At 38.1% G+C, this 24,386-nt stretch overlaps 1 protein-coding gene across 1 annotated transcript; it reads right to left on the bottom strand.

Moving 5' to 3' along the window:
• Positions 1–4,586: 4,586 nt before the first annotated feature.
• Positions 4,587–13,372, bottom strand: RB195_026107 (uncharacterized protein; the record flags this gene model as incomplete). The annotated part of the gene is made up of 17 exons (XM_064214520.1): positions 4,587–4,646; positions 4,713–4,817; positions 5,053–5,106; positions 5,854–6,003; positions 6,500–6,673; positions 7,606–7,659; positions 8,141–8,773; positions 9,607–9,678; positions 9,795–9,863; positions 9,967–10,038; positions 10,139–10,204; positions 10,317–10,376; positions 10,429–10,494; positions 10,965–11,030; positions 11,678–11,743; positions 13,136–13,205; positions 13,320–13,372. 17 exons carry the CDS (start codon positions 13,370–13,372, stop codon positions 4,587–4,589), a joined length of 1,890 nt encoding a protein of 629 aa, XP_064070401.1.
• Positions 13,373–24,386: the final 11,014 nt, after the last annotated feature.

Genomic DNA, 24,386 nt, shown 5'->3' with positions numbered 1-24,386 from the left:
GATAAAAGATTAGGGATACAAGGGTTGCGTGGTGGATAGTTCGAAATCGCCCAAGGCTAACCCCAGGCCTTTTATCTTTTCAGGATTAGTTGTAGACGGATGCTAAATTTGTGTGAGAGGATAAGAAAATTCTTATTGCATGTCTGAATGCCGGAAGTCATTGCTTAAGAATTCATCAACTTTTAATATTCTTAATTGTGGTCGAATGTTCTGGAATATGCCAGCATGGATTGATCATTGTTCAGGAATTTATTATTTGTATATACTATTGCTAGTGTTACTGACATAATTACGAGAATATATATGTATATATATTTATACAAGGAGACTGAGCAAAAAAAAGAACGGAAATAAGCACTGAAAAGAGAGTGTTGTTCTGAAAATTGAGAGCAAGAAGAACAGACAAGCTTCTTTCCATGAATTTTAAATTACATCACCGTCATTAAATATTAAATAACATTTAACATTTGAAAAATATGGTAAAAAGAGAAAAGAGGTAGGAACGTTTTCAGCTTTGAGTTTTTCCTAGCAATTTAGTAACTACTTAAGCAGAACAGTGTGTTCCTCTTTGAATAAGAGATGTTTGCATGAGAAAATAAATTTTTAAAAAAATATTACATGTGTGATGAGCCACCTTCGATTTATCGGAATATTCCAGGCACAAATCTTACAATTGTCTTTACCAAAGGCGAATAGTAACTCGAATACGCTACTCATACTTAAATTGAATGGAAACAATACTTAAGGGATCCTCAATTCCTCCAGAAATCACTTCAGCATTGACTGCTGGTACAGGTGAGTTTAAAGCAGTTTGGGCGTGAGCTAAAAATTACTAGTTTTCAATCTTTTTTTCTCGGGAAAACTCCTTGCAATCTTTTCACATTCCCATAAATTCGCAAAATCAAAATTAGTAATTACTCAAACAAGAAAGTGTGTTCCTCTCTGAAGAAGAGATGTTCGCCTGAGTAAATAAATTAAAAAAAAATATATTCTTACATTACAGTATATTTTACACTTCCGTGATATCATCAATTAGTCAATTAGTAGTGATTGCGGTTTTTTTTCCTGGATTTAGGACGATTTCAGGACCTGTCCGAGACGAGTCAAAGCCATGAAATTGTTTCCTTAGAAGTGTTTCACCGATTTAACAACTACGTACATAAATGACTACAATCTTTCGTTTCTCATACAATCTTCTCAGATATGAATGAGGCAATGATACATTTTCCATGCATAATTTGTTCATTTGTTGTGCCCGTAAGAAGAAAACCCAGTAGCACCATCTCCATAAGAATGGACAGAATTCCTGGAAGATCCAAGATCAATGTTTCTGATTCAAAACAAAAAAATAATTATCCTTATCAAGGAGAAATTCACGTGATAGTTACACGTCCACCAAGAATTTTCGTTGTGAAAGCAGAGAAATATAGGGAACACATAATTTTTGAATGTGATCGCAAAAAAAAAAAAACTACAGCAGTCACAGATATTCTTTTTTTTTCTTCCTAGAGAACAGGTAATCGGCCGCTTAAGTCCATGGCAAAAATTTAGGTGAAGACATCTCTCTCTGGATAAAGAGGAACCACCTATTCCTTGAAACTATCCTTTTTCGCTCTCAATCTGTCCCAATCTGATATTTTCACGCTTTACTTTAAAAATGGAAAAATTAAATAATAATTTTCAGCACAGTAGCAACTCTTCTACATTTCTTCATCTCTTCGGAAAAGAAAAAAAAAACATAATTTAAAACCAATCCATTAGATCCACACTATTATTTGAGAGGGATTTTCATACTGGTTAATCCTTAAAGAATTAATTCGGATCATCTACTGCAACGGAGACCAGGACAACACATTGAAGAACATGGCTGGAACCTTTTTTTTTCCTTCCAGACCAAACCTCTAAGCAATTTTGATTTAAAAAAAACCTACATGATATCAATAAGATTCAAACAAGGAATTCTATCCGAGAAGTGAGTTATGACAAGAATGACTGAAACCGAGGTCTACCGGTCCTGTGTAAACCAGTAAGAAAATCCAAAACAATAAATAATTGTTATGGAGTGAAAAAATTAGCAGCAAAAGTTAAATAATTCCATTTTGGCGCATTGAAAATTGCTCTGACGTGCTGTTCGTTGGTTAGCAGCCACTCTGATTCGAAAGGAAACAGGAGCTGAAAACAAAAAAAAAAAGTTCTCTGTTCTCCCAAAAAAAAAACAGCAAATGGATCTCTGATGCTGGAAGTAGGAAGAAGATGCGTTCTTTTGTGTGAAAAAAAGAATTTTTTTCCTTCATGAGAGACCTAAAAAACTACAGACGAAAAAACGTACGAATTCTGAGACTTCCAGAAATGTTGAGGTTATGATAATTCACGTTACGGATAAGGAGCAAGGAAAGTGCAATTAATTATCCGTGATAGCAACAGAGTAAAGAAGTAAAAAGAAGTAAAGTGGAAAAAAAATCGATAATGGAGAAGTTTCTCATTTATGATATTTTTATTGCTCAAGAATAAAAATAAAGGACTTCATACTAGAAGCCAACGCTGTCGGCAATGACTGAATGAGTTCGCTCCTCACATCCCGGATTACTTTCCTGCTCATCCTCTCGCATACATAATCGATATACGGGAAATGCTTTGCGGTCTTTTCGCTGGAAAAAAGTATGGACAAAATCTGAATAACAGCCTAAACATCCAGAACAGCCTAAAAACTACTATTACTAAAAACTAAGGAGATCTCCACAATTTCCATGCAAAAAGTACTGCAACACAGGTCCACTGAATTCTTCGAACTCGTTATGAACTAAACCTGTTTTATAACTCAGAGGAAAGCGTAAGGCGATCTTAAGCAGATCATAATGTCCTTTCCCACTTTCCACATGCAAAAATAAATATTCTATCAAAATTACTATTCAGTAGTGGCGTTTTATGGGTACCGGAGAGGTCACGTGACCCATCCATATTGATTACGTGCGTCCGTGGTTTGTTAAGGATGTGGATCATTCCAGCTGAAACCTTACCACGGATGTATCGTGTTTCCAATATTTTTCCAATTAGGTTGATAGGATTATGATCCCTATATCTCCAATCCTATATTCACTGTGAATTCTTCCAGAACTTGACCATTGTCTTGTCATAAGCTTTTTCTATGCTATTCGCCCACACAAACAACTACTTTCCTTTACACATGCGGATAAGGTAAGCCATCTTTTGTAGCTACAATCGTTTTTTATCATTTTTGTCATTATTTTTATTATTTGCTTGTGTAGAAGAGGTTAATATGATGCCGTACATGAATGTCCCCGTGAGGTCCCATTAAGCCGGTTGTCGTTAGCATTGCTGTTGGGGTTAGCAGCATGTTATGTTACCGGAAACACCTCCGGGAGTTTCAAATATTGTCCAGGAGTCTGTCGTTATCCGTATAGTTACCGTATACTCGAGAGTATTCAGACCTAGACGTAGCGAATTTCCTCCGGATTTCCTACGTTCCATCTCGGTAATTGCTCTAACGAGGTATGATCCATGTATGCTCGGAAGTCTATGGATGCATTATTCCTTGCATCAAAAAAAAAAGCGAGTGAGGGCTATATGGAGTGATTGCGTGGAGTTAGGACTATATGAGGTGATTGCGTGCACATTTGTCCATGAAAAGCTCTAGTTTCTATTCATTTGTTTGTTCCGTATCCACTTCAATTTTCTTTTTGTTGAAGTGAAGGATACTTAGGGTCTTTTCAAAGCTACTTTTCTCAACTGAACGATTTTCACGTGCTGTTTGAACAAAGCACGTGTTAAGAGATGTGAAAATATTCTTGTAAAATAAACTGTATTGAAAAGAAATTGTGTCAAGTATTTCATCCACGGAACAATGGTACCTGGTGATTCATAATTATTTTCGTTTTTAGATATTTTTATTTTTTTCGTGATTATTTACTTTTCTGGGTTTGCTGAAGTTACCTTGTTGACGATGATTCTTCTTAATGCCTCAAATAGAATTTTATCCATGGGATTTGTGGTACTTTTTCCTTGATAGAATACTTACGGGGTATATAGTACGGTCGAAACGATCTGAAGCGCTGCGCAGTTGCGCAAGCGGCTGCACTCGAAGCGTTGCGGTGGAACGAAGCGATTAGGATCCAGTGGGGATCCTTGCTAACACCACATTCATCGCTGCAGCTCGTGGCGGTCCTAGGTGGATCCCAATCGCTGGCTCCACCGCGCCACTTCGAGCGCAGCCGCTTACGCTACTGCTCCATGCAGTCATATCGTTTTGATCCTACTATATAGGAATTTCATTCCTCCGGGATATATTGAGGAAATTCATCCAGAGTCCTCACCATCAATCTTTTGATAATAGAAATGAGGAAAAAAGAAAAATCGAAAAGAAAAAAATCTAAAATCTAAAACAAACATCAGGCCCTTAAGGGAGAGAGTATGACAGTACATAATAAACAATAATAACACAACAACAACACATTTATTGGCGACATGAATGTACATATCGAAGCCAAAAAATGTAATCATCTACAACTACGGGTTTAACAGAGTAATGAATAAATGAAATGAAATGAAATATCCTCTACAGTGATATTCTACAGAGAATATGTTTTTGGTGCCCAAACACAGCGTCCTCTCATCGAAGTGAAACACTTCTAAATTGAAGTAAATATTCAATGAATAATTTTAGAACAAAAACAAACAAACAAACAAATACCAACCTTCTCCACCACAATCTCGATCGGATCCCATGTGTCCACTTTGTACATTCTACGAACCTTCTTAGCTACAGGGCAGCTGCAGCAAGGCGCTGGCTGTTCTTTTCCCTAGGGGGATATTTTACGTTAGACGAGATATAGGCGCTGGGATTTATTTTTGGATTTGCGAAGAAAAAATGAGGAAAGAAATTGAAGAGAAGTTGAAAATTTGGTTAAGTCAACCCAACGGACTGGAGGAATGTGAAAAGTGCTACGCATCGCGGTCGCTCGTGTGAACATAAGTGCACGAACAATACTTACACTTAGAATTGTAAAAAAAATGTTACACGTTAAACGAACTCACCTTCCTGGGTCTCAGAGCCATCCCAGTGGACGTCACTTTGATCACGCCTCCAGTCTGAATGATATTTATTGATTAATAACTTCAAAAAATTAATAATAAGTTAATAATAGTAAAGTAATAATTTTGGCTTGTCATATGTTGTGAAAAGGTCTTGTGAGTCTCCAGTAACACAAAAGTAAGTATCCAGGAATTACAACAAAGTATCAGGACTCACACTGATCCACATTTGCCTGGACTTATTTCAAAGAGACCTTTTTACAACTCATGACAGTACTTTATGCAGTTCATACAAGTACAAAAATCCCTGCATATCATTCTCGGGATGAGCTCCTAATTCTCCCAAATGGATATTTCACACATATACATTTATATGAAATAAAGAATTTTTCTGACTCTTTTTCTAACTTAAAAAATACGATTTACAGGAGAATTTCCTGGCTACTGTAATCAGCAAAATTTGATGTTTTTGCTTTGTTTTTGAAAATAAAGTGCCTTAAAGGCTTTAAAAGTATACTTGAAAGTTTCACCTCAAGTCAAATATTAGTTGATATAAACTCATTTTTCACAATTGTGCGGGTCATTAAGAGTTTTTTTTTACAATTATTATTTAGAATTAAATGAGTCATTATCTCACCTTATCATCATTTTTGTTTTCTTAAAGTATACTAGTTCAATGAGTGTTAGAAAATATTAAAGAAATATAAAATAATAATAATAATAGTAATAATAAATAATTATAAATAATAAGTAGGTAATGATAAATTATAATATAAAAATAAAATATTGGCTATGTGGACCAACCTCTCCAAGCACAATCATTGGTTTATCCGAATAATCCTCAGCCGTAATCCCAACGCTTTCATCCGACTCGACTTTCACCACAACTTCTTCCTTGATCGGCTCTTCCTTTTTGTACACATTACGGTATTTACGATTTCCCCAACGATAGTCCTATAAAATAGTTTGATATAGAATGGTTCAAGGAATTTTCGAACCGCTTCAAATACAAAATCTGGATCTAAGCGAGAGGAAGCAATGAAGCAAATAGAAAACTATACTAGTTTTGTTACACGCTGCACATGCATACACTTCATGGTTGACTGTAAGGGGTGAATGTGTGCGTGTGTGGGACAAGTGTGGGACAATGGTGCGAGACATTGCATGCTTTAAAGCGAGAAATTGAAGCTTTTTTGAACTTATCCCAGAAAAGCGATACAGAAATAAATACCAGTAATTTTTGCTCATCTCGCTGACGACGTAGAAAGTAGAAAAAGTCTGCAATGAAAAATATAAAAAATTACTTGATTTAGTACCTCAAAAAATACATTTTTTCACTGACCGCCACAGAAAAAAAGGGTACATATCAGGTATGATCCAACCTCTTATCTGATGTGCTCCTTATGGTTTCATTTCTTATGAAGGTTTAAAATAATTACGGTACACAAACCTTTCCAAGCATAATTACTTCCTGACAGAAATCCAACACCGAATTGTCAACGTCCTCGGTCTTCACAGCTATCTCCTCTTTCGGCTCGATTTTCACAATAGTACGTTTCTTTCTTCTGATAGTCTTTCTTCTTTTCGGTTCAGGATAGTATATGATTGGCTGCAGGCGTTTCGGCTGTAAAATAGTTGGATGAAAGGTGGTCAGGGGATGACAACCTTAGATTGATGCTTTTAAATCTTTGAATCATAGCTGCTTCTTAGCGACAGTATTAGAATTATTTGATTCGTGGATATTTTTACTCGACAAATATTTCCACTCTTACAGATAATTAGTTACTCATCTTCCAAAGCCGTTCTGGTCTACTTTGTCTACGTTTATCAGTGGTTATAGTCGCCTCAAAATGACGTTAAGTCCGCTGATGTTGCGTAAGCGGCTGCGCTCGGAGCGTCGCGGTGGCGTTTAGGATCGAGAGGGGACCTCTGCTAGCACCACTCATCGTTGCAGTTCGCTGCGGTCCCACCCGGATCCGAACTGCTGGGTCCACCGGCGCCGTTTCCAAGGCACCCGCTTACCCAACTGCACCTAATTTAAGTTTTTTTTTTTCGACCTGACTATACTTTCTGCTATACTTTACTACACTTACTATACTATACTACTCTTACTTTACTATACTATGCCTACTGTACTATACTATATTTTAATTGGTTCTTTTATTGGTATAGCTTGCACTGCGATCTACTCAAAACCCTCGGAGATGGTTCCTCTTATTCTACGCTGTTCCCACTAATGACACTCAATGACTGAAATCAGGGAGCGTGTTACAGTACCCTACTTCGCGCACTCGGAGTCTTAGCGGCAAACTTTATTTGTGACTTAATCCCTGTAGCCGATTTCCCGCTCTACAGCGTCGGCAGATACGTCTGTGATTCCACCAAACCGTAAGCGCAAGCGTAGCGCTTCTCATGCTGGAGTCAAGCGCAACGAAGCGAGCCCTCACTTCAAGGATTAACTAGAATACGCCTTTGGACATTTGTACCTTATATAGAAGGACATTTACATTACCGTACATTTATACTTTACATAGACAGAAAACTCAACGAACTTACTTTGGGAGGTCTCAGAACTATTCCGCTTGGGGTGACTTTTCTCAGCAGTCCATCCTAAATAAAATTGTTTTAAGTAGAAGTGAAGGAATAAACTACGGTCATGTAGTGCATTTTTTTGTAGATTTTTTGTGCTATTATAGAAAAAAGTCCTTTTAATGACTGAATTTTTGACGAAAATGTGACATTTATACATTTTGTCGGGTGGTTTTTCATGATTTCATAAAATAAATTGAACCTATCCGTTAGCAAAATTCATTGTTTTTTAGAACTAACTTATAATATTTTCGAGTACATTTCGAATGAACGACAAAGGGACGTAGCATACGTTACAGTAATTTGTAAACATCATTTTTGCAAACTGTTAGGTCAAAAATTAATTTTGAAACGGATACACTACTGTTAGCGCGGACGCACTGTTTCATGAAATCCTACCCTTTAGCCGCTGCCGGGACCTTATGACTGGATTTAAAAATCCTTCTCTAGCCAGAAAGCTTTAATAGTTATACGTTTTTGAAATAACAGCTAATGTTCTTACCGGTCCAATCATCCAGATCGGCTTATTAGCCATATTCTCCAGAAGAGCATTATTGTCAGTCTCCATTTTTACGACAATATCCTGATTCTCCTCGAGTTTTGCAGCGGTGTTCTGGTCAACCTCAACCTTTACAATGTCTACATGATCCACCTCGATCTTTACAACATGTTCCTCGATTATCTCGATCTTGGCAACGTCTTCCTGGCAAGTCTCGACCATTGGAACGGCATCCTCGTCTTCCTTGATCTTCTCATTGTCTTCCTGGCAAATCTCGTCCTTTGCAACGGCATCCTCGTCTACCTTGACCTTTGCGACGTCTTCCTCCTTGATCTTTGCAACGTCTTCCTCGTCTACCTTGATCTTTGCATCGTCTTGATGGTTCACCTCGATCTTCTTGAGGTCGTCCTCGTCCACCTCGACCTTTTTGAGGTCGTCCTCGTCCACCTCGACCTTCTTGACGTCGTCCTGATCCATCTCGAACTTGTTGAAGTCGTCCTTGTCCATCTCGAACTTCTTGAAGTCGTCCTGGTCTACCTCGACTTTTGCAACCACCTCCTCTTGAGCTGGTTCTTCCTTCTTCGCTGCATTTTCGATTTCTGATTTCTCGAATTTGGCGTCTTCTGACCACTTTTCCTGTAATATCGTTGATAAAAAGTACTCTAAGAGATTCTGTTTACGGTTCAAATATGTTGCAGATCCAGAAATGAGTAGCTAATACGAAAAATTCCATTTATTTATGCTTCCAGAGATACGCCGGTGGTACTCATCTAACTCTGATTTACGGAATAATGTTATAAAAAATAAAGTTCACCTCAAATGCAGATTTGAGAAGAGATGAGCGAATCCTAGCATATATTTAAGCACAAAAGCAACAACTGCTCTGGTTTTGAGAGAATGAAAACTTTGGCTCCAGGATTTTGGAGTTGAATAATTTCCCCGCAACGCGTTTTCTTTACTATGGCAGATGTTGATCACATTAATCGAAGCCCTTATGCACGGATTTGAGCCAGAGACAGATCCATAAAAAGGTAACTTAGGTTTGTGACGATATGAAAGGGATCATTATTGCTAGTAGGACCTCAGTCGGGTAAGAAAGCTATACAAATTCCTCTCAACGAACTCATCACTCAACTTATTTCCAATTAGACTCATCCAGTATTCCATCATAGTGCCAAAGTCATTTATGGAATAGGGCATACTACAGAGGAGAAGAGGCGAGGGCATGGCCATGCATGGGCTCCGAACTCCACGCTCCTGTTGACCTCACAGTACCTCTCATTCATGGAACGAAAGTGAAATTCTGGTTGGTTGCGGAAAGCTAAACTATCCTAGAAGATGCGCATCTTCCAGAGAACTAAAACGTGGACCTGCTGACACATCTACCTTCTGGAAGCTCCCGCAAAAAATCCTGGTTATGATTTGGTCTCGCTTGATCTAATTCAAAGAGAGGAAACTCTGCCACCTACCTCATCCCCCTCCACATATTTGGATAGATAAGAGGGAGGACCTCCAGAAGCAAGTGGAACTGGATCAGGTTCCTAAATTTTACATCATCTACGTAAGAGAATCTCCATTACAGACACAATGTGCATTATCCATCATCACTTGATCTGTTCTATTTCTGGACAGGAACCAGTCAAGTCTTATCACTTACCTCCTCCTTCGCCATATTTCCATCTGGCTGAGGCACACCAACATAATCAAATACAGGTGATGCGCCTCTCTAAATTCCAGCACATGTGCTTCCGGAAATCATCATTACACACAGAAAAATCATTCACACGATCTGAGCGCGGAGGAAAAATCCATTTCATCCTAGCACTCACCTTCACCTTCCTTTTCACAACCTTGACGGTCTCCCATACACGTCTTTCAGCACGTGGCGAGGATGGACCATGCTGAATTTTACCTCATTTACCTCTTAAGATGGTCACTAAGGATACAACGCTCATAATTTTATTCTGTAAAAAAAAGAATCTGCTACATCCTATCATTCACCTCTACCTTCCTCACATTCCTTGGTGGCTTATGTATCCCTCCATGAAGACGTGGATAGATAGTTTTCTAAATTTTAACACATATCCTTCGGGAAATTTCAAGTACATATGGAAAGACTGTAATCTAGTTCCAAGCGTTCTAGTCCTGAAAGATGAACCTACTACCTCTTATCACATACCTTCACAATCCTGGATCTATTCTGCAGACATGTCTTAGCATTTTTAAACGACATAAGATCCTAAATTTCGGTTATTTTTGCTTTGAAAAACCTACTAAACCTTATCACCGACCTCCCTCGACGTAAATGTTACGATGAGATGCGGACCTCCGTCGATACACGGATAAGCTCCGGATTTCTAAATTTTACGGCTGGAAACTTTAATCTAATTTTAAGAAAAGAAAACTTCCACAGGCGTCATTCAGGCATTAGTGTGAAAATGAAAATGTTATACAATTAGTAATAGTAGCATTATTAGGACGCATATGACTACAGTACAGTATAACTACAGTAAATGTTTAACAAGTTCACTGCAGAGTCCAGATGCTGCGTGGATGCTTGTTACATAAGCTTGTGGAAAAGTATAAGTATCGATTACCCATCCACATTGTTTACTCGCTATGATCCATATAAGAGAGCTACGATCTCCTCGATGCTCTTTGTCGGTCATAGCGTTTAGAAATTTTTCGAGGATTTACATAGTGTTTTCTTCTGTAAAGTAGAAAAATTGTTATACATTACAATAATTGTGTACAATAGAATTATACGGAAGTGCATGGATTTAGGTCTACTTCTGTTGACCAGACATCTTCCACTGTTAACACTTACCTTTCCCATAACGCATAGCACTAGCTGGTGCGGACCACCATCAGCACATCGAGAAAGCTTACCGTTCTAAATTTGAAGAATTTTCTTTCGTGGAAATTTTCAACAAACAAGTGATTATAACCAGATGTAAATAATTTTCAATTAGTAGGTAAAAACCAGTCAATCCACCACACAATTTGCTAAAAATTGTCAACTTTGCTCTATAAAACTTAAACAAAATTCTCGTAAACTCTATTTCTCATTATTTCTGCTTTATGGCGTACCTATGAGTGTTACGTACCTTTACCTATGAGTGTTTCGAATAAATAAATAAATAATTAATTAAAGACAGACTTTGTGCTCTATAAATTCCAACTATAAAAAGTACATAAATTCTAAGAGCAGATTTCCGCTATATGAGAAAAGCGACACAACCCCAATTTATTTTATTCTACTACCAAATTTTGTAGATAAAGGTAGAGATGGGACCTATATTTCAAATGCAAGATTTGTTGAAAATATTTTGGACCTTCTTACTGAACGTTGTTTACTTATCGGTAACCGTAGAGCTCAAGTAGAGTAACTTTTCTCTTTTGTAACAATGAAGTTAAGGTGGATACTTGACTAATTATACTATAGACTCTATCCATGAAGGGAATATACGTTGCAAACGCAGTGATTAATGGTCTCATTTCACGTAATCCGAAGAAAATCCACTAAACTTTACTACTTACCTTTTGCTTCATTAGCGCAACCAGGGTGCGCGAAGTTTCATCGGTACGCGGAACGGATGCGGGGTTCTAAATTTTACAAACATTTCTTTGCAAAATCTTGCTGCAAACAATTTCTGTACTATGATTTTACCTAAGCTGATTTTAAAAAAAGAAAAAGAAACATTTCTGTCCTGTACTACTTAACCTTTATCCACAGAAACATTGGGTGAAAAAATAAAGGGTGAAATCGTGGACTCTAAGTGACAACACCCTTTTTGTTTCTTAGATAGCTCTTCAGTTAGAAATATAATTTATGATAAAATTAAAAAATGAGGGTGCTTTTGTATAATTTTGAATTAACTTCTGAACTGTTTGGCATAAATATTTACGAATTTCGTCCTTCAACTCAGCTCCACTCTGAGAGGCATTAGGTTCGTTATGGTGTCCACTGGCCGACGAACCAGGTTGTACCTCCTTAAATTCTCCCTCAACTATGAGTTCTCAAGAATCTTTGCATACGAAATGAGTCTAAATAAATAATCATTTCATTTGATTTGGGTTTGGTCAAGAAAGTTATCCTGAAATCCCGCGGTAATTGTTCAAATTTTGTTATTTTGAGTCTTTAACTAGCTTTAGCCTTCTAGTCGTATAATCAAAGTTGAAAGGTGATATAGGAAGAGAAGAATATCTGGGAAGAGGTGATTCTCGGATGGAGAAGGACAGAAGGAGAAGGAACTGGTCCAACCCACTGGCGCCTATTCTGTGGTCAGTGGTAGGATACATTTTCATCGCTCTTCTACTATAATCGCAACTAAAACTGTACTTTTTCTTATTCTCGCTCCTAGTTTTGTCCAAAGCGATTATTTCGAGCATTCGTTATGCTTCAAAAATTATGAAACGTGACAAAAAATTATGAAAGTACTTGATTTCTAACTTTTTTCTTCGATGAGAAGATAACGTACGACAGTAGATTGGTAGTGTTAATTTTGTGCGAGAAAGCTATGTTAGGAAATCTTCTTGTCTTCTTATTATTATTTATTACTAGGAACTATTCCCTTAAAAAATTTCTTTTAAACGATTTCTGCAAGATTAACGGGACATTGTTTCGATTTGTCGCATTTGAAAAATGAAATCTGAGGTATGAGGCTCTAATAAAACTCCTGTATCGGTTAAAAAAAAAAACAGGAGATTATAGGTGCTCGTTCAGTATAGTTCCTAGTTTTTATTTTTTACTACTTTCTCCTACTTTTTTTTTTGCAAATCGTTGCTAAAATTCCGGAAATAGTTTCAGAAACTTAGAATCCGAACAAATGCAGTCCCCTTTCGTCCTCAGGGGTATAGGAATGTTCTCGATCACCTTAGAAAAGTAGAAGATATTTCTTGCATTAGAACAGTTAGTTTTTAGGGAAATTATGTATACTTACACTATCCAGGATCATCTGCAAAGTGAAAGAAAAACATTGATTAATCAGTTATTACCACGTTCACATTCTCCCCACCCTGAACGGGTTCGGCCGGTTCGGTGTTGGGATTCGGTTGAGTGTTAGGGCTGGAATGAAAATTTATTTATGGAAATTTGTAGAAAAGGTTTCAGCAAATTATTGTTCAATTTAAAATCCACTCTTTAAAAAAAAACCGTTTTGTTAAAGCTTCTGAAACGTACTTCATCCCCGGAAGGCTAGTTAAAGCCTCGCCTTGAATAACACGCGGCATCATCGTAGAGAGCTTTGAAGTAGAAACCAAGTTCTGTTTCTGGAAAAGTCATTTTTAAAATCATAGCAAGAATTAAGGAAATCTAAGTCGCAGAAAGAATATTTCGAATGTTGAGATCGCCCATAAACTGGAAATCCGATCATCTCGAGGATGTGTTATCAAAGAGTTAACAGATTCGTGGATAACTTTTCTTAAATTTTTTTTCTGAAATCCTGATATTCCATCATACTACTCTTATTACCATACAAAACAATCTAACATAGTGTCAATAATGTTCTAAAATAATCTACATACTCTGCACAACAATAATATTAATATTTGTATAGAAACTAAAACAAAAACTGGGATAATTGTGAATGAGTTAGTAAGGATAGTGCTAAAACATTTCTCATGCTCCTCTGTAAACAAATAAACATGTACCAAATCAGAAATGAACGAGAGAATCAGTAATGTAAAGAGGAGCTGTTTCAATGAGGTGGCACGACCGCACGCTACCTCTGAGACGGTTGGAGTGAGTGACGCGCGCGCGGCGTGGGTGCCATGTTAAGCGCAAAATTCGTGCGCATACATGTTTGTACGTGTTATTCGTCTGCTCTTCATGGCTTTAAGAAAGGCGAATCAATAATTTGAATCAAAGTGAAAGCAAACATTGTAAGAACTTTGATTTTGTGGAATCGAAGTTGATTGTCACTTGTTTTTGTAGGTTGGAAACGCGGAAACTTCACCTACGAGTAAGAGGATGTAGAAGTAAAGTTATTGGTTACTTCTATTTCAATGGAGTTTTTGGCAGACAAATTCCTACTTTTCCAAAGTTTTTCATAACAATCCAGTAGCTAACGTTTCGGCTGTAACCATCATTACAACCAAAACGTTGACTATAGTGAGTGAATGAGTAGGGAAGGATGGAGTTATGGAACTGCTGGACATTTAACAGTAGCATACACTAAGGATGCATTAGAATCGAAAATGAAACGAAATGAGACAAAGAGGATGCATTAAACTCAAAAAGAACGAAAGAAAATTAACAAAAACACAAAGTGATTCAGTGCGATGGAACGACCGCACGTGGCTGGAAGACGGTTGGCGTGGGTGGCGCGTGCGGCGGGCGGTACGTGCGCGCCCACGCCTCCCGTCTGGATACCTCAAGGTTTTACGAACGTTTCACATACTTTTTCAGATTTAGTTACGGAATTTTGAGCTCTTTGTTCGCAATTCTTATATGAGAAACAATGCTGGAGTGAGGATGCCAGAGAAATCTCACATCCGCATGGTATCCTTCGAATAATTATTTCATCTTAGTGTGGGCAAACATTGTCATTTTTTCTGTTTTAATGATATTTTTGGTTAACACTTTAGCATTTTACAAACAACAACAGGGAAACCTAAGTTTGCTACGCAACTAGAACCAAAACTCTGAGGATATTGAATGAGTGAGTGGGTGAGGAGTTAAAGTTTTGGTCACACTGAGCATTAAACCCTAGTATACACAAAGGATGCATTAAAATCAAGAAAGAAACGAAATGAGTCAAAATGAACGAGGGAGTAGAAACACGAAGACAAACGGATTCAATGCGGTGGCACGACCGCACAATGCATGAAAGACGGTTGGCGTGGGTGCGGCGCGCGGCGTGCGGTTCGTGCGAAGCGTGTAAAACGTGCGCATCTACACTTCCCGTCGGGATACTTCAACGTTTTACAAACGTTTTCACAAACTTTTTGTAATTAGTTACGGCAGTGTTGGGCTCTTTGTTCGCAACTATTATCCGAGAAACAATGGGGGAGTGAGAATGCCACAGGATCCTCACATCCTCACGGTATTACCTCATCTTTCACTATCTATCAAGTGAAGTAAAAGTTCTGAACATTTTTCCTGGATGTCCTTGGTGACCCATATCTGACGATGTGAACATTTTATCATGAAATTCCTATCAAAATGGAGAGAAGTTTTCGAACAAGACGACGCATATTTAATCTGAATCGGTTAGTCCTATCTCAATCACTTTTATCGTAAAAATAGAGCGAAAATACGTTCAGAATTTTTCACTTCACCTGAAATTACTTAGTAATAAATTATTACTTCATCTTGATATGGGCTATCGTTGTCAAAATTTTTGATTCTGTGGTAACAAAGTGGAGGAAATGAACTCTTTATATATCCGAAATGTGTGCAAAACAAAAATACTACCACTTTTTCTGTAGGTTAGAAGCACGAAAACGTTCCGCTCGGGCAAGAGGATGTTTTGCGAAACCTCTGGATTAGTATCCTTGCAAATCTCAACAAGGAAAGCAAAGTTTGCTGACTGGTAAGAAAGAACCAATATTTTGAGTAGAGGTAATGAGTGAATGACGATGGAGTCAAATCATTGCTCACTCTGGTTTTAAACATTGGTGTACACAAAGTATGTACTAAAATCAAAAATGAAACAGAATGACCAAATCAAAAATGAATGAGAGTATAAGAAATGTAAAGAGGAGCTGTTTCAATGAGGTGGCACGACCGCACGCTACCTCTGAGACGGTTGGAGTGAGTGACGCGCGCGTGGCGTGGGTGCCATGTTAAGCGCAAAATTCGTGCGCATACATGTTTGTACGTGTTATTCGTCAGCTCTTCATGGTTTCAAGAAAGGTGAATCAATAATTCGAATCAAAGTGAAAGCAACCATTGTAAAAATTTTGATTTTGTGAATCGAAGTTGATTGTCACTCGTTTTTGTTGGTTGGAAACGCGGAAGCTTCACCTACGAGCAAGGGGATGCAGAAGCAAAGTTACCGGTTACTCCTTTTACAATGGTTTTTTGGCAGGGACATCCCCACTTTTCCAGAGTTTTTGATAACAATCCAGTAGCTAAGGTTTCGGTTGTAACTATCTTCCCAACCAAAACGTTGACTTTATTGAGTGAATGAGCAGGGGAGGATGAAGGTACTGCATTCCTCACTCCCGCCATCGAATACTAGTATACATAAAGAATGCATTGATGTCAAAAATGAAACGAAATGAGTCAAAATGAACGAGAGAGTAGAAACACAAAGACAAACGGTTTGAATCCGGTGGTACGACCGCACAGTGTCTGGAAGATGGTTGGCGTGGGTGCCGCGCGCGGCGTGCGCGTTCGTGCGCACCCACGCTTCCCGTCTGGATACCTCAAAGTTTTACGAAAGTTTCACAAACTTTTTTGAATTCGTTACGGAAGTTAGGGATCTTTGTTTGTTATATAAGAAACAATGAAGGGACGAGTATCCCACGGAGGTCCCATATACGCATGGTATTTTTCGAATTCTCATTCTATCTAAGTGTGGACAAACATAGACAATTTTTTTTTTGATTCAGTGACATCGAAAATAAGGAAATGGACGTTTTTGTGTATGAGTAATATGCGCAACAGAAAAAAAAAACTTCAATAACACTTTTTCTAGTACGAAACCACTTGCATAGGTGCGATAGGGAGGAGTCAGACCCTCCTCAGATGTATGGGGTCTAGCTCATGTGGTGCAGCTCAAGTGATGAGGATCCTTCGCCGCGAATCGTCCAGAAAGGATGAGGTCCTTTTGCCAATCGCTCAACAATGAAGAGGGTCCTTTCGCTAGCCGTTTGAAAGTGAAAGGGTCCGAGCACTGGCTCCCACTATGGCATGTATGACCGCTTGTTTCTGTAGGGCGGAGGCACAGAAACTTCTCCTGTGAGGATGTTTTGTTAAAAACTGTAGAATGAAAGTTAGGCGATTATTCTCATGGTATTTTACAGTATTTTCAATGGTATTTTTAGTAGACACATTTCTATCTTTACAAATCTCAACAAGGAAATTAATATTTGCTGAGTTACTAGAACATAAACCTTGAGTCTAATGAAGGAGTTAGCAAGGATGGAGGTAAAGCATTGCTTAGGCTGACCATCAGACACAAGTGGACACAAATCATACACTAAAATCAAGAATAAACAATGTAAGAAAAATAACACAAAGACAAACTAACTCGAAGCGATGTTACGACCGCACAACGCTTCTGGTTCCCGCGCACCCGGATTTCCCGTCGGGACACTTCAAGCTTTTACGAAACTTTTACAAACTTTTTGGAATTAGTTACGGGAGTTGGAGGTTTTTGTGCAATTGTTATACCAGAAACAATCGTTAAGTGGGAACGCTACAGAAGTCTAAAGTTATCAAATTTTGGGTAAAGTGTAGTGGGAGAGGCGCTCAACCTTTTATTATTTCTATTTTCTTTTTTATTATTTTATTATTATGAGTAAGCGCTTTTATTTCTCGACGAATGAGCAACTAAAACAGTTGAGGTCCTAAAACCTAAGCCTTAGTCTTAAAGGATCTATGACATGTAGGCTAAAGCTACCAAGAGAAACAAGGAAGACAGAGTTTCCAGAAATAAGATCGCGGTTGAGTGCCCCCTCCCCGACTACATTTTCCCTTCTTCTGACACATGCCTGTCTTCACGGATCTCAACAAGTAACTCAAAGTTTGCCAAGCAGCTGCAATCAAAACGTTGAGGATCGTGAATGAGGGGAGTGAGGATGGATCCACGCTCACGCTAGGGATCAAATACAAGTATACACTAACATCCCATAAAATCAAGAATGAACGAGAGAAAAGCAACAGAAACATAAACTGATTCGATCCGATGGAACGACCGCACAATGTCTGGAAGACGGTTGGCGTGGGTGCCACGCGCAGCGTACAAATCGTTCGCACCCACAACGTTCGTTTCGGGACACCTCAAAGTTTTACAAAAGTTTCACGAACTTTCTGGAATTAGTTATGGAAGCTTGAGCTTTTTGTTTGCAATTCTCATACGAGAAACAGTTCTTCGAGATTCTTTTGAAAATTCCAAAAACATCTTACAGAAATGGAGGTTGGAGGTTTTTTCACTAACATTTGTCACACAAGGAACACCTTTGGAGTGAGAACGCCGAGGAATTCTTGGATCAGCATGATCTGCTTCAAATTAAGGTTTGGTCTAAGTGTTTACTATTATTTTCGATTATTTGAAACTTATACATTGAAAATAAAGAGATGAAATGAAAGATGTAGCAAAGTTATCTTCATTTTCTGTCATTTTCTTTTGTAGACGTGAAGCGGAGGAGTTCTTCTACTCATGAACAATTCCTGGAAGTATAGCTATGGTGACACTTCTTATATAATAGAAGAGTAAGGTCCTGAGGAGTATAATCTATCGATTATATCGAGATTTCTTGCCTCCACTGTGAGTTTTTGCTCCAAATTTCCTTTTTGACTATTTCTATTGCTGTAAGGACGAATAAGGAGGTAAATCTAGGTCAGTTTTCACTCTCCTGTGTCCTCAATGTAAGCTTTTGTTGATTGTTAGTAACTATTGCCGAAATTAGGTGGTCTCAACTCTCAGGGACTCCCCTTAATAAAGAGAGGGTTTGGAAGAGCGTTTCTGAAGAGCTTACGCTGCGCCAAAACTCGAATGTTTTATTTTTTTCGTTTTTTTTTTTGCATTTCTTTTGTAATCTATAAGAACAGTAACCAAAGTGTACTGTTGTTTTTTTTATTCCTAAGAAATGAGCACTGTTTTCACTTCGTTCATATTCCTATCGTTTTAGAGAACAAATCATCGCATTCTCTCTAAGATCCAAGAACTGCTGTACCGTTCCATGGACTAGAAGATTACAGTGAGTTCTAGTTTTCTTACATTCATATTGTTGTTCAGGATAAACGTTATTTCATGTATTTCACTATATTTTTATTTTATTATATGTCAATTTGATTAGTTGTTCGTTTTCCTACTGTTAGCTGTAGAGCTTTTTTCGTTTTTGTAGTATTATTATCGCTTGTGACCAATCCTTAACAGGAATATGAGTCCATGATTTAAAAATGTTAAAGCTAGCTGTCTCCGGTTTCTTTTCAATCTTGCTACAGCGATTATACTGTGTAGATCCGCAGCACTAGGACCGTCCTTCATTGATCGTCCCTCATTCCTGGCGAGGAAACCCGGCCAAATCGGCGTTTCTTCCTGATAAAAAAATCTGACATTGATTTTAATTTTCTCAAGTAGCACTTTCTTAACACTAGTAGAAGTAGTAGTACTTCTGCTCATCGGACGATTAAAAGCATCACTCCACGGATCTGAGGTGGTACGGATTTCAGGTGGAGTATTCGTATACGGCATAGCAGATTATGGGGTGGGGGGTGATTCCGTCCATTTCTTCCTAATTGCCGTAAAAAACGGCCCGGAAGATACGGCTTCAGGCGTTCTGGCGCACTATTTTCTGCAAGGAGTTCGACTGGAGCGCGCCAGCCTTGTGCGGCGCCGTATCTTCCGGGCCGTTTTTTACGGTAATTAGGAAGAAATGGACGGAATCATCCCCCTCTTCATAGTCTCTCATCCCGTATACGAATACACCACCTGAAATCTGCACCACTTCAGATTCGTGGGTGATGCCTTTAAGGGCAAGATCGACTAACGGTGAAGCAGTGTTTTTCTCTGGAAACAACAATCGGTGGGTATCCAAAACTAGGAGGCTCTTTTTTTCATTTTAAAGGCAGTGTTTTACAATATTGTCATACTCTGGAAACTTGGTGGGAACTATGGATATAGGTGCAGATTACGAATATGACTGTCGGCTCGCTCAATTTTTCCTCAATGGTTCTGAAGAAATGACATGGAAAGCACCGTTCATTCCTACGTGATGAGCTGAAACGCGGCACACTCGCGCACGCGCCGCATCCATGAGCGAGCGGTCGAGGATCGATGAGGTCTCCTTGGCTTATTCATGTAAAATATTGTCGTATTGTAAAAACCTGGTGGCAAGCATAGACTTCTATTGAGACTGTTGAGGTAAATGGAGCGTATAGAAAGGCTGCGTGTTCTGACGTACCTCGTAGGCATAAAAGCCGTTCTCACGCCATTTCTCAGCTCAATTAGTGGGAATTGAGCGGAGCCACACTCATATCCATAATCTACATACATCCCGAAATCTACGTTTTCCATCAGGTTTCCACGCCACGTCAAATTCATGATGCGCTGTCTTTAAGTTTATATGAGATTCTACATACTAATCCAGGAACGAGCGGATATCGACAGCATTAATTTCACAAATGCAGCGCGTGAGTGACACCCCTGAATGTCCTGGTTCTCTATCCTCGTGTTTCTTTAGTTAATTTTCTTTTTTTTTTTGTTTATTTCTTGTTCATGCTCTCAATTACAAATCCTAGATATTATTTAAGGATAACTTCAATGTAATAACGAAGCCCTTGATCCCTACAGGGTCGATAAATTAGTGCCAAACTCGTCTGGGAGTATAAAAACACTGACTTGACTCATCGGCTCGCCCACGCAAGTTATTGTAAGGCCGAGTTCATATACTTCAAACGATTTCTAAACTGAAATCGAACGCATAGGTGCATCCAGATAAGGATTGATCAACCCTGTGCACCTTATCCTTGTAACTTTATAGTAAAAACTAGGAAGTATGTGAAAGATGAGACTACAAGGAAGGCGCAGGACACTGAAAGGGGATTGACGGATTCAGGATTATTATTTTAAGTAGAGGAATAAACAGCTTCCGAGAAAATGCTGACGCTAGAAGCAGAGTGAATATAGTATTACTATGATTACCACCTCAGAAGTAAGGTTACAGGTGAATTTGAAAAAAACGTGGATAACTTTTAGCAATTAAGCATGTACATCACCTTACTCCTCGGAATTAATTGCCCTGCAACATATACGTTTAGATTTCAAGGAAATCCATTTTTATCCTGTACATTCCATGTTTTTCACATGTGGAGCAATATTTAAGCCACTTTATACATAATCTCTCGGCCATCGTTCTACAATAGGCTAAGCCGCTTGGGATCTTTGTGACAAAATGTGCAGCAACTAGTTTGATCCATTATACCACGAGTTTTATGGGATTTTAGGAGAATTATCAATTCCAGACTGGTTTCAGAATAGGAAATTTCTTTCAAAGCTATGTTTTCTCGACATTTTTATAAGTACTGAATCACCTAATTTTTCCTGTCGTTGCGATTATTTTCATTAATCATATTCCAATTAAATTGAAGTCAAAGTTACATTTTTTTGGATCCATGGAAAGGTTGTTGAAATGAGTCTTTGCTAGGGAACAGGAAGAATGGGAAGAAAATTTTTTCTTGTATTTGTATCCATTAAATATCTGGATGATAGCGCCGAAAAAGAAGATTTTCCTGACCAATGAGAATTATAAGCAGAACACTTATTTTTTACAACAATCACAAATAGTAAAAAAAAACGAAATTTTCAACATTTCCGACAATATTACTTTTCCTAGCGTAGCAGAGTCTTATTGAGTGTAGCACGGATAAAATGACACCATTTTATGGATCTTACAGTAAATCTTACAATGATTACGACTTACTGTATGTGATCTAATCCAATGCATTACTGCAATCAATATTATTTAATTATTTTATGATCCCACCTCGGATTAGCCTTATCCAACCGTGTTTCCCGTTGTTAATCTGTAATTATTTGGTAATTAACGACGTAATTAACCACTTGTAGATCCTAAAAATCGCGTAGAATAGCAGATATACATTTGAGAATGTGAAACGAAATGTTTGAAGGTGGGAGTGGAGGCCCATAAAAGTCCCATCAGTTTCCTCAAAAAAAAACCCCCTATCGGATGTTATTCTATGGGCTAGTTTCGCGAACTGCAAATCATAGATCAGCGATTTTCTATCCGGCGATGCAATTCGATTCACAATCCACGAGGCGAACTCCAGAGTTGATGTCCTTGTGGTTTCATTTAATAGTCATCATATAGAAGGATTGTGTAGGTAAAAAGCTTAAGTGTTCCGTTACGTTGATGGTTTGGGTAGTTTTTTTTTTTCTAATCGTACGTTAGATGAGGAAGCTTGGATTTCAGTAGAGAAGAAATGAGGGTAAAGGTTTTTATTTTGGTTCTCATAGCTTCATTTCCCTTCAGGAATTCTTTTCAATCTCATGGAAAGTATTTTTATACTGTGAACGAACATGTTATGGATGAGAAGTAGCGTCGAGATTCACTCGGCTGTAGCCAACAAGCGAGTCCAGCAATCCAGCCAGCCATCCAGACAGCCGTAACCGCGCGACGGGCGACTGTTCCCGCTTCACTCGCTTCGATGACAGTCCATCCGCTTCTGGTCTGTCTCTGAGGCGTACGTTGGTCGACTGCATTATGGCCGGTCTACAATTACCTTGCGCCCTTCAACACATCCGCCCTATACTCAATATCGTCTCATCGTCATTCTCGTCCTAGTTAGCGATACGTAAGATGATTGTCGCAATGCAAATCTTCCCCCTTCAACCTCTTCCCCCCACCCTATAATCCCAGGATTCACACACACCCACACACATCGTTTTCTCCTTAATTATGACACCATCGTTGTTTTCTACCGGTTCATAACTGTACCAAAACCTGCTCCCAGGAACAAATAAGCCGATTTAATTAGCTCTTCTTAGCGATTAGCTTCATAATCGTTACCGAAAGAATTACTAATCTATTTCACTAGGATTCTGCTAGTCTCCTTCATCAAATCCATCGATTAAGCACTTCGTTAATATTTTTCCTTGTGATTATCTGTTTTTCTTATCTAACTATGTGTTTAACCAACTTTTTAATCATTTTTAAATAGTTTATCAGAATTCTCTTAAGGATTTTGGAGAAAAAATTCGTGTAATATACAGCTCTCTTATTTTTAATAACGAATAAAGAATCTGGTTTAGTTCAAGTGGATCAAGCTAGTTTTTTTTATGTTCAATATTATTTTTTTTTTGCCTCTTTCACTAGATATCTGGTGAACATAGGTGGAACAACATTCACATGGAACCAGATAACTCTGTTTTTTTTTTCTGATTTTTTTTTCCCAAATCTTCGGATTTGTCACTTCAATTTCTTTTTTCTTTTGATTTATTGCTTTTTTCAATTCAGTATGAATCACATCGATAACGGAATGTAAGGGAATTTGCCTAGGATTTGCTGAGTTTTATGTAGACGAGGTCGTCAATGCCTAGTAAATTGATGAATCCGGAATTATTTGTTTCCGTGCTGCTTGGATGCGCTTCTCAACCACTTGTAATCCAACTAAGCGCCAGTTTACAGTCGCTTTAGAAAATTGTGCTAGACTCTGAGTGTTCGTTTATATTTTTTGAGTGCGCTGACATTATGCATTGTATTCTGATACCATATTACCGTGTATGTTGTTCTACTGATGTCGATTTAGTCGAAACGATTTCGAATTCGAATGAATCGAGTAGCACTCACTAGTTTTTTCGAAAAACGTTTGAATTCGGTCATTCGAAATGTCGATTAATCAAAAATAGGAAAACTCTCAGCAAGTTCACGGTATGACGGGCAACAAATTGCATCAAAATGTTAGCTGATTTTTTTTCGGATTCATGGAGATCCTTGATCTGTCATCTTCTCGGCGTTGACGTGTCTACTACATACTGTACAATATTACGCTCCGACTCGGAACATTGTTTTACAGAACGTGTAAAGTGGTAGTTTATTGGAACTTGTAACGTGGATGGCTACAGTTGTGGCTAGAATCCATAATATTTTATTATAGTATGAGATGACTACTTACGATACAAATTATTTTAGTTTTATTCAAACGATTTCGGTAATATAAACTCGGAATAGGAGGTTGAGTCAGTGTTAGAGTTAGGAAAAGATGAACTCATTGAATTAAACGAATGTTTCAGTTTTATACATAGATAAAGTTTTCTTTTGGGTTTTTTTTTGTTTAGAATTAAGGATCTTCCAAACACATTTACCTATGACGAGGCGATCTACTGAAATGTGAAGTTTTTTTCCTCTGAATTGTTAGATTTGAGAATCCTTAACATCTACGGATGTCGTTTTTCATGCTTTTTTTCGTGTTTTTCATACATTTTTGTACGGTCATAGGTACAGTACATTATTTACCACCCACTCAATTTTACCTCTTGCTTTGCTTCCTTTTTAATTCATTAAACTAAAAATTTGGAACAAGTCCAATAAGGAGGAAAACAACGAAGACTTCTGA

Source organism: Necator americanus, chromosome X, assembly GCF_031761385.1.
Source record: "Necator americanus strain Aroian chromosome X, whole genome shotgun sequence".
NCBI lineage: Eukaryota > Metazoa > Nematoda > Chromadorea > Rhabditida > Ancylostomatidae > Necator > Necator americanus.
This window is presented reverse-complemented; position numbering and strand designations above follow the sequence as displayed.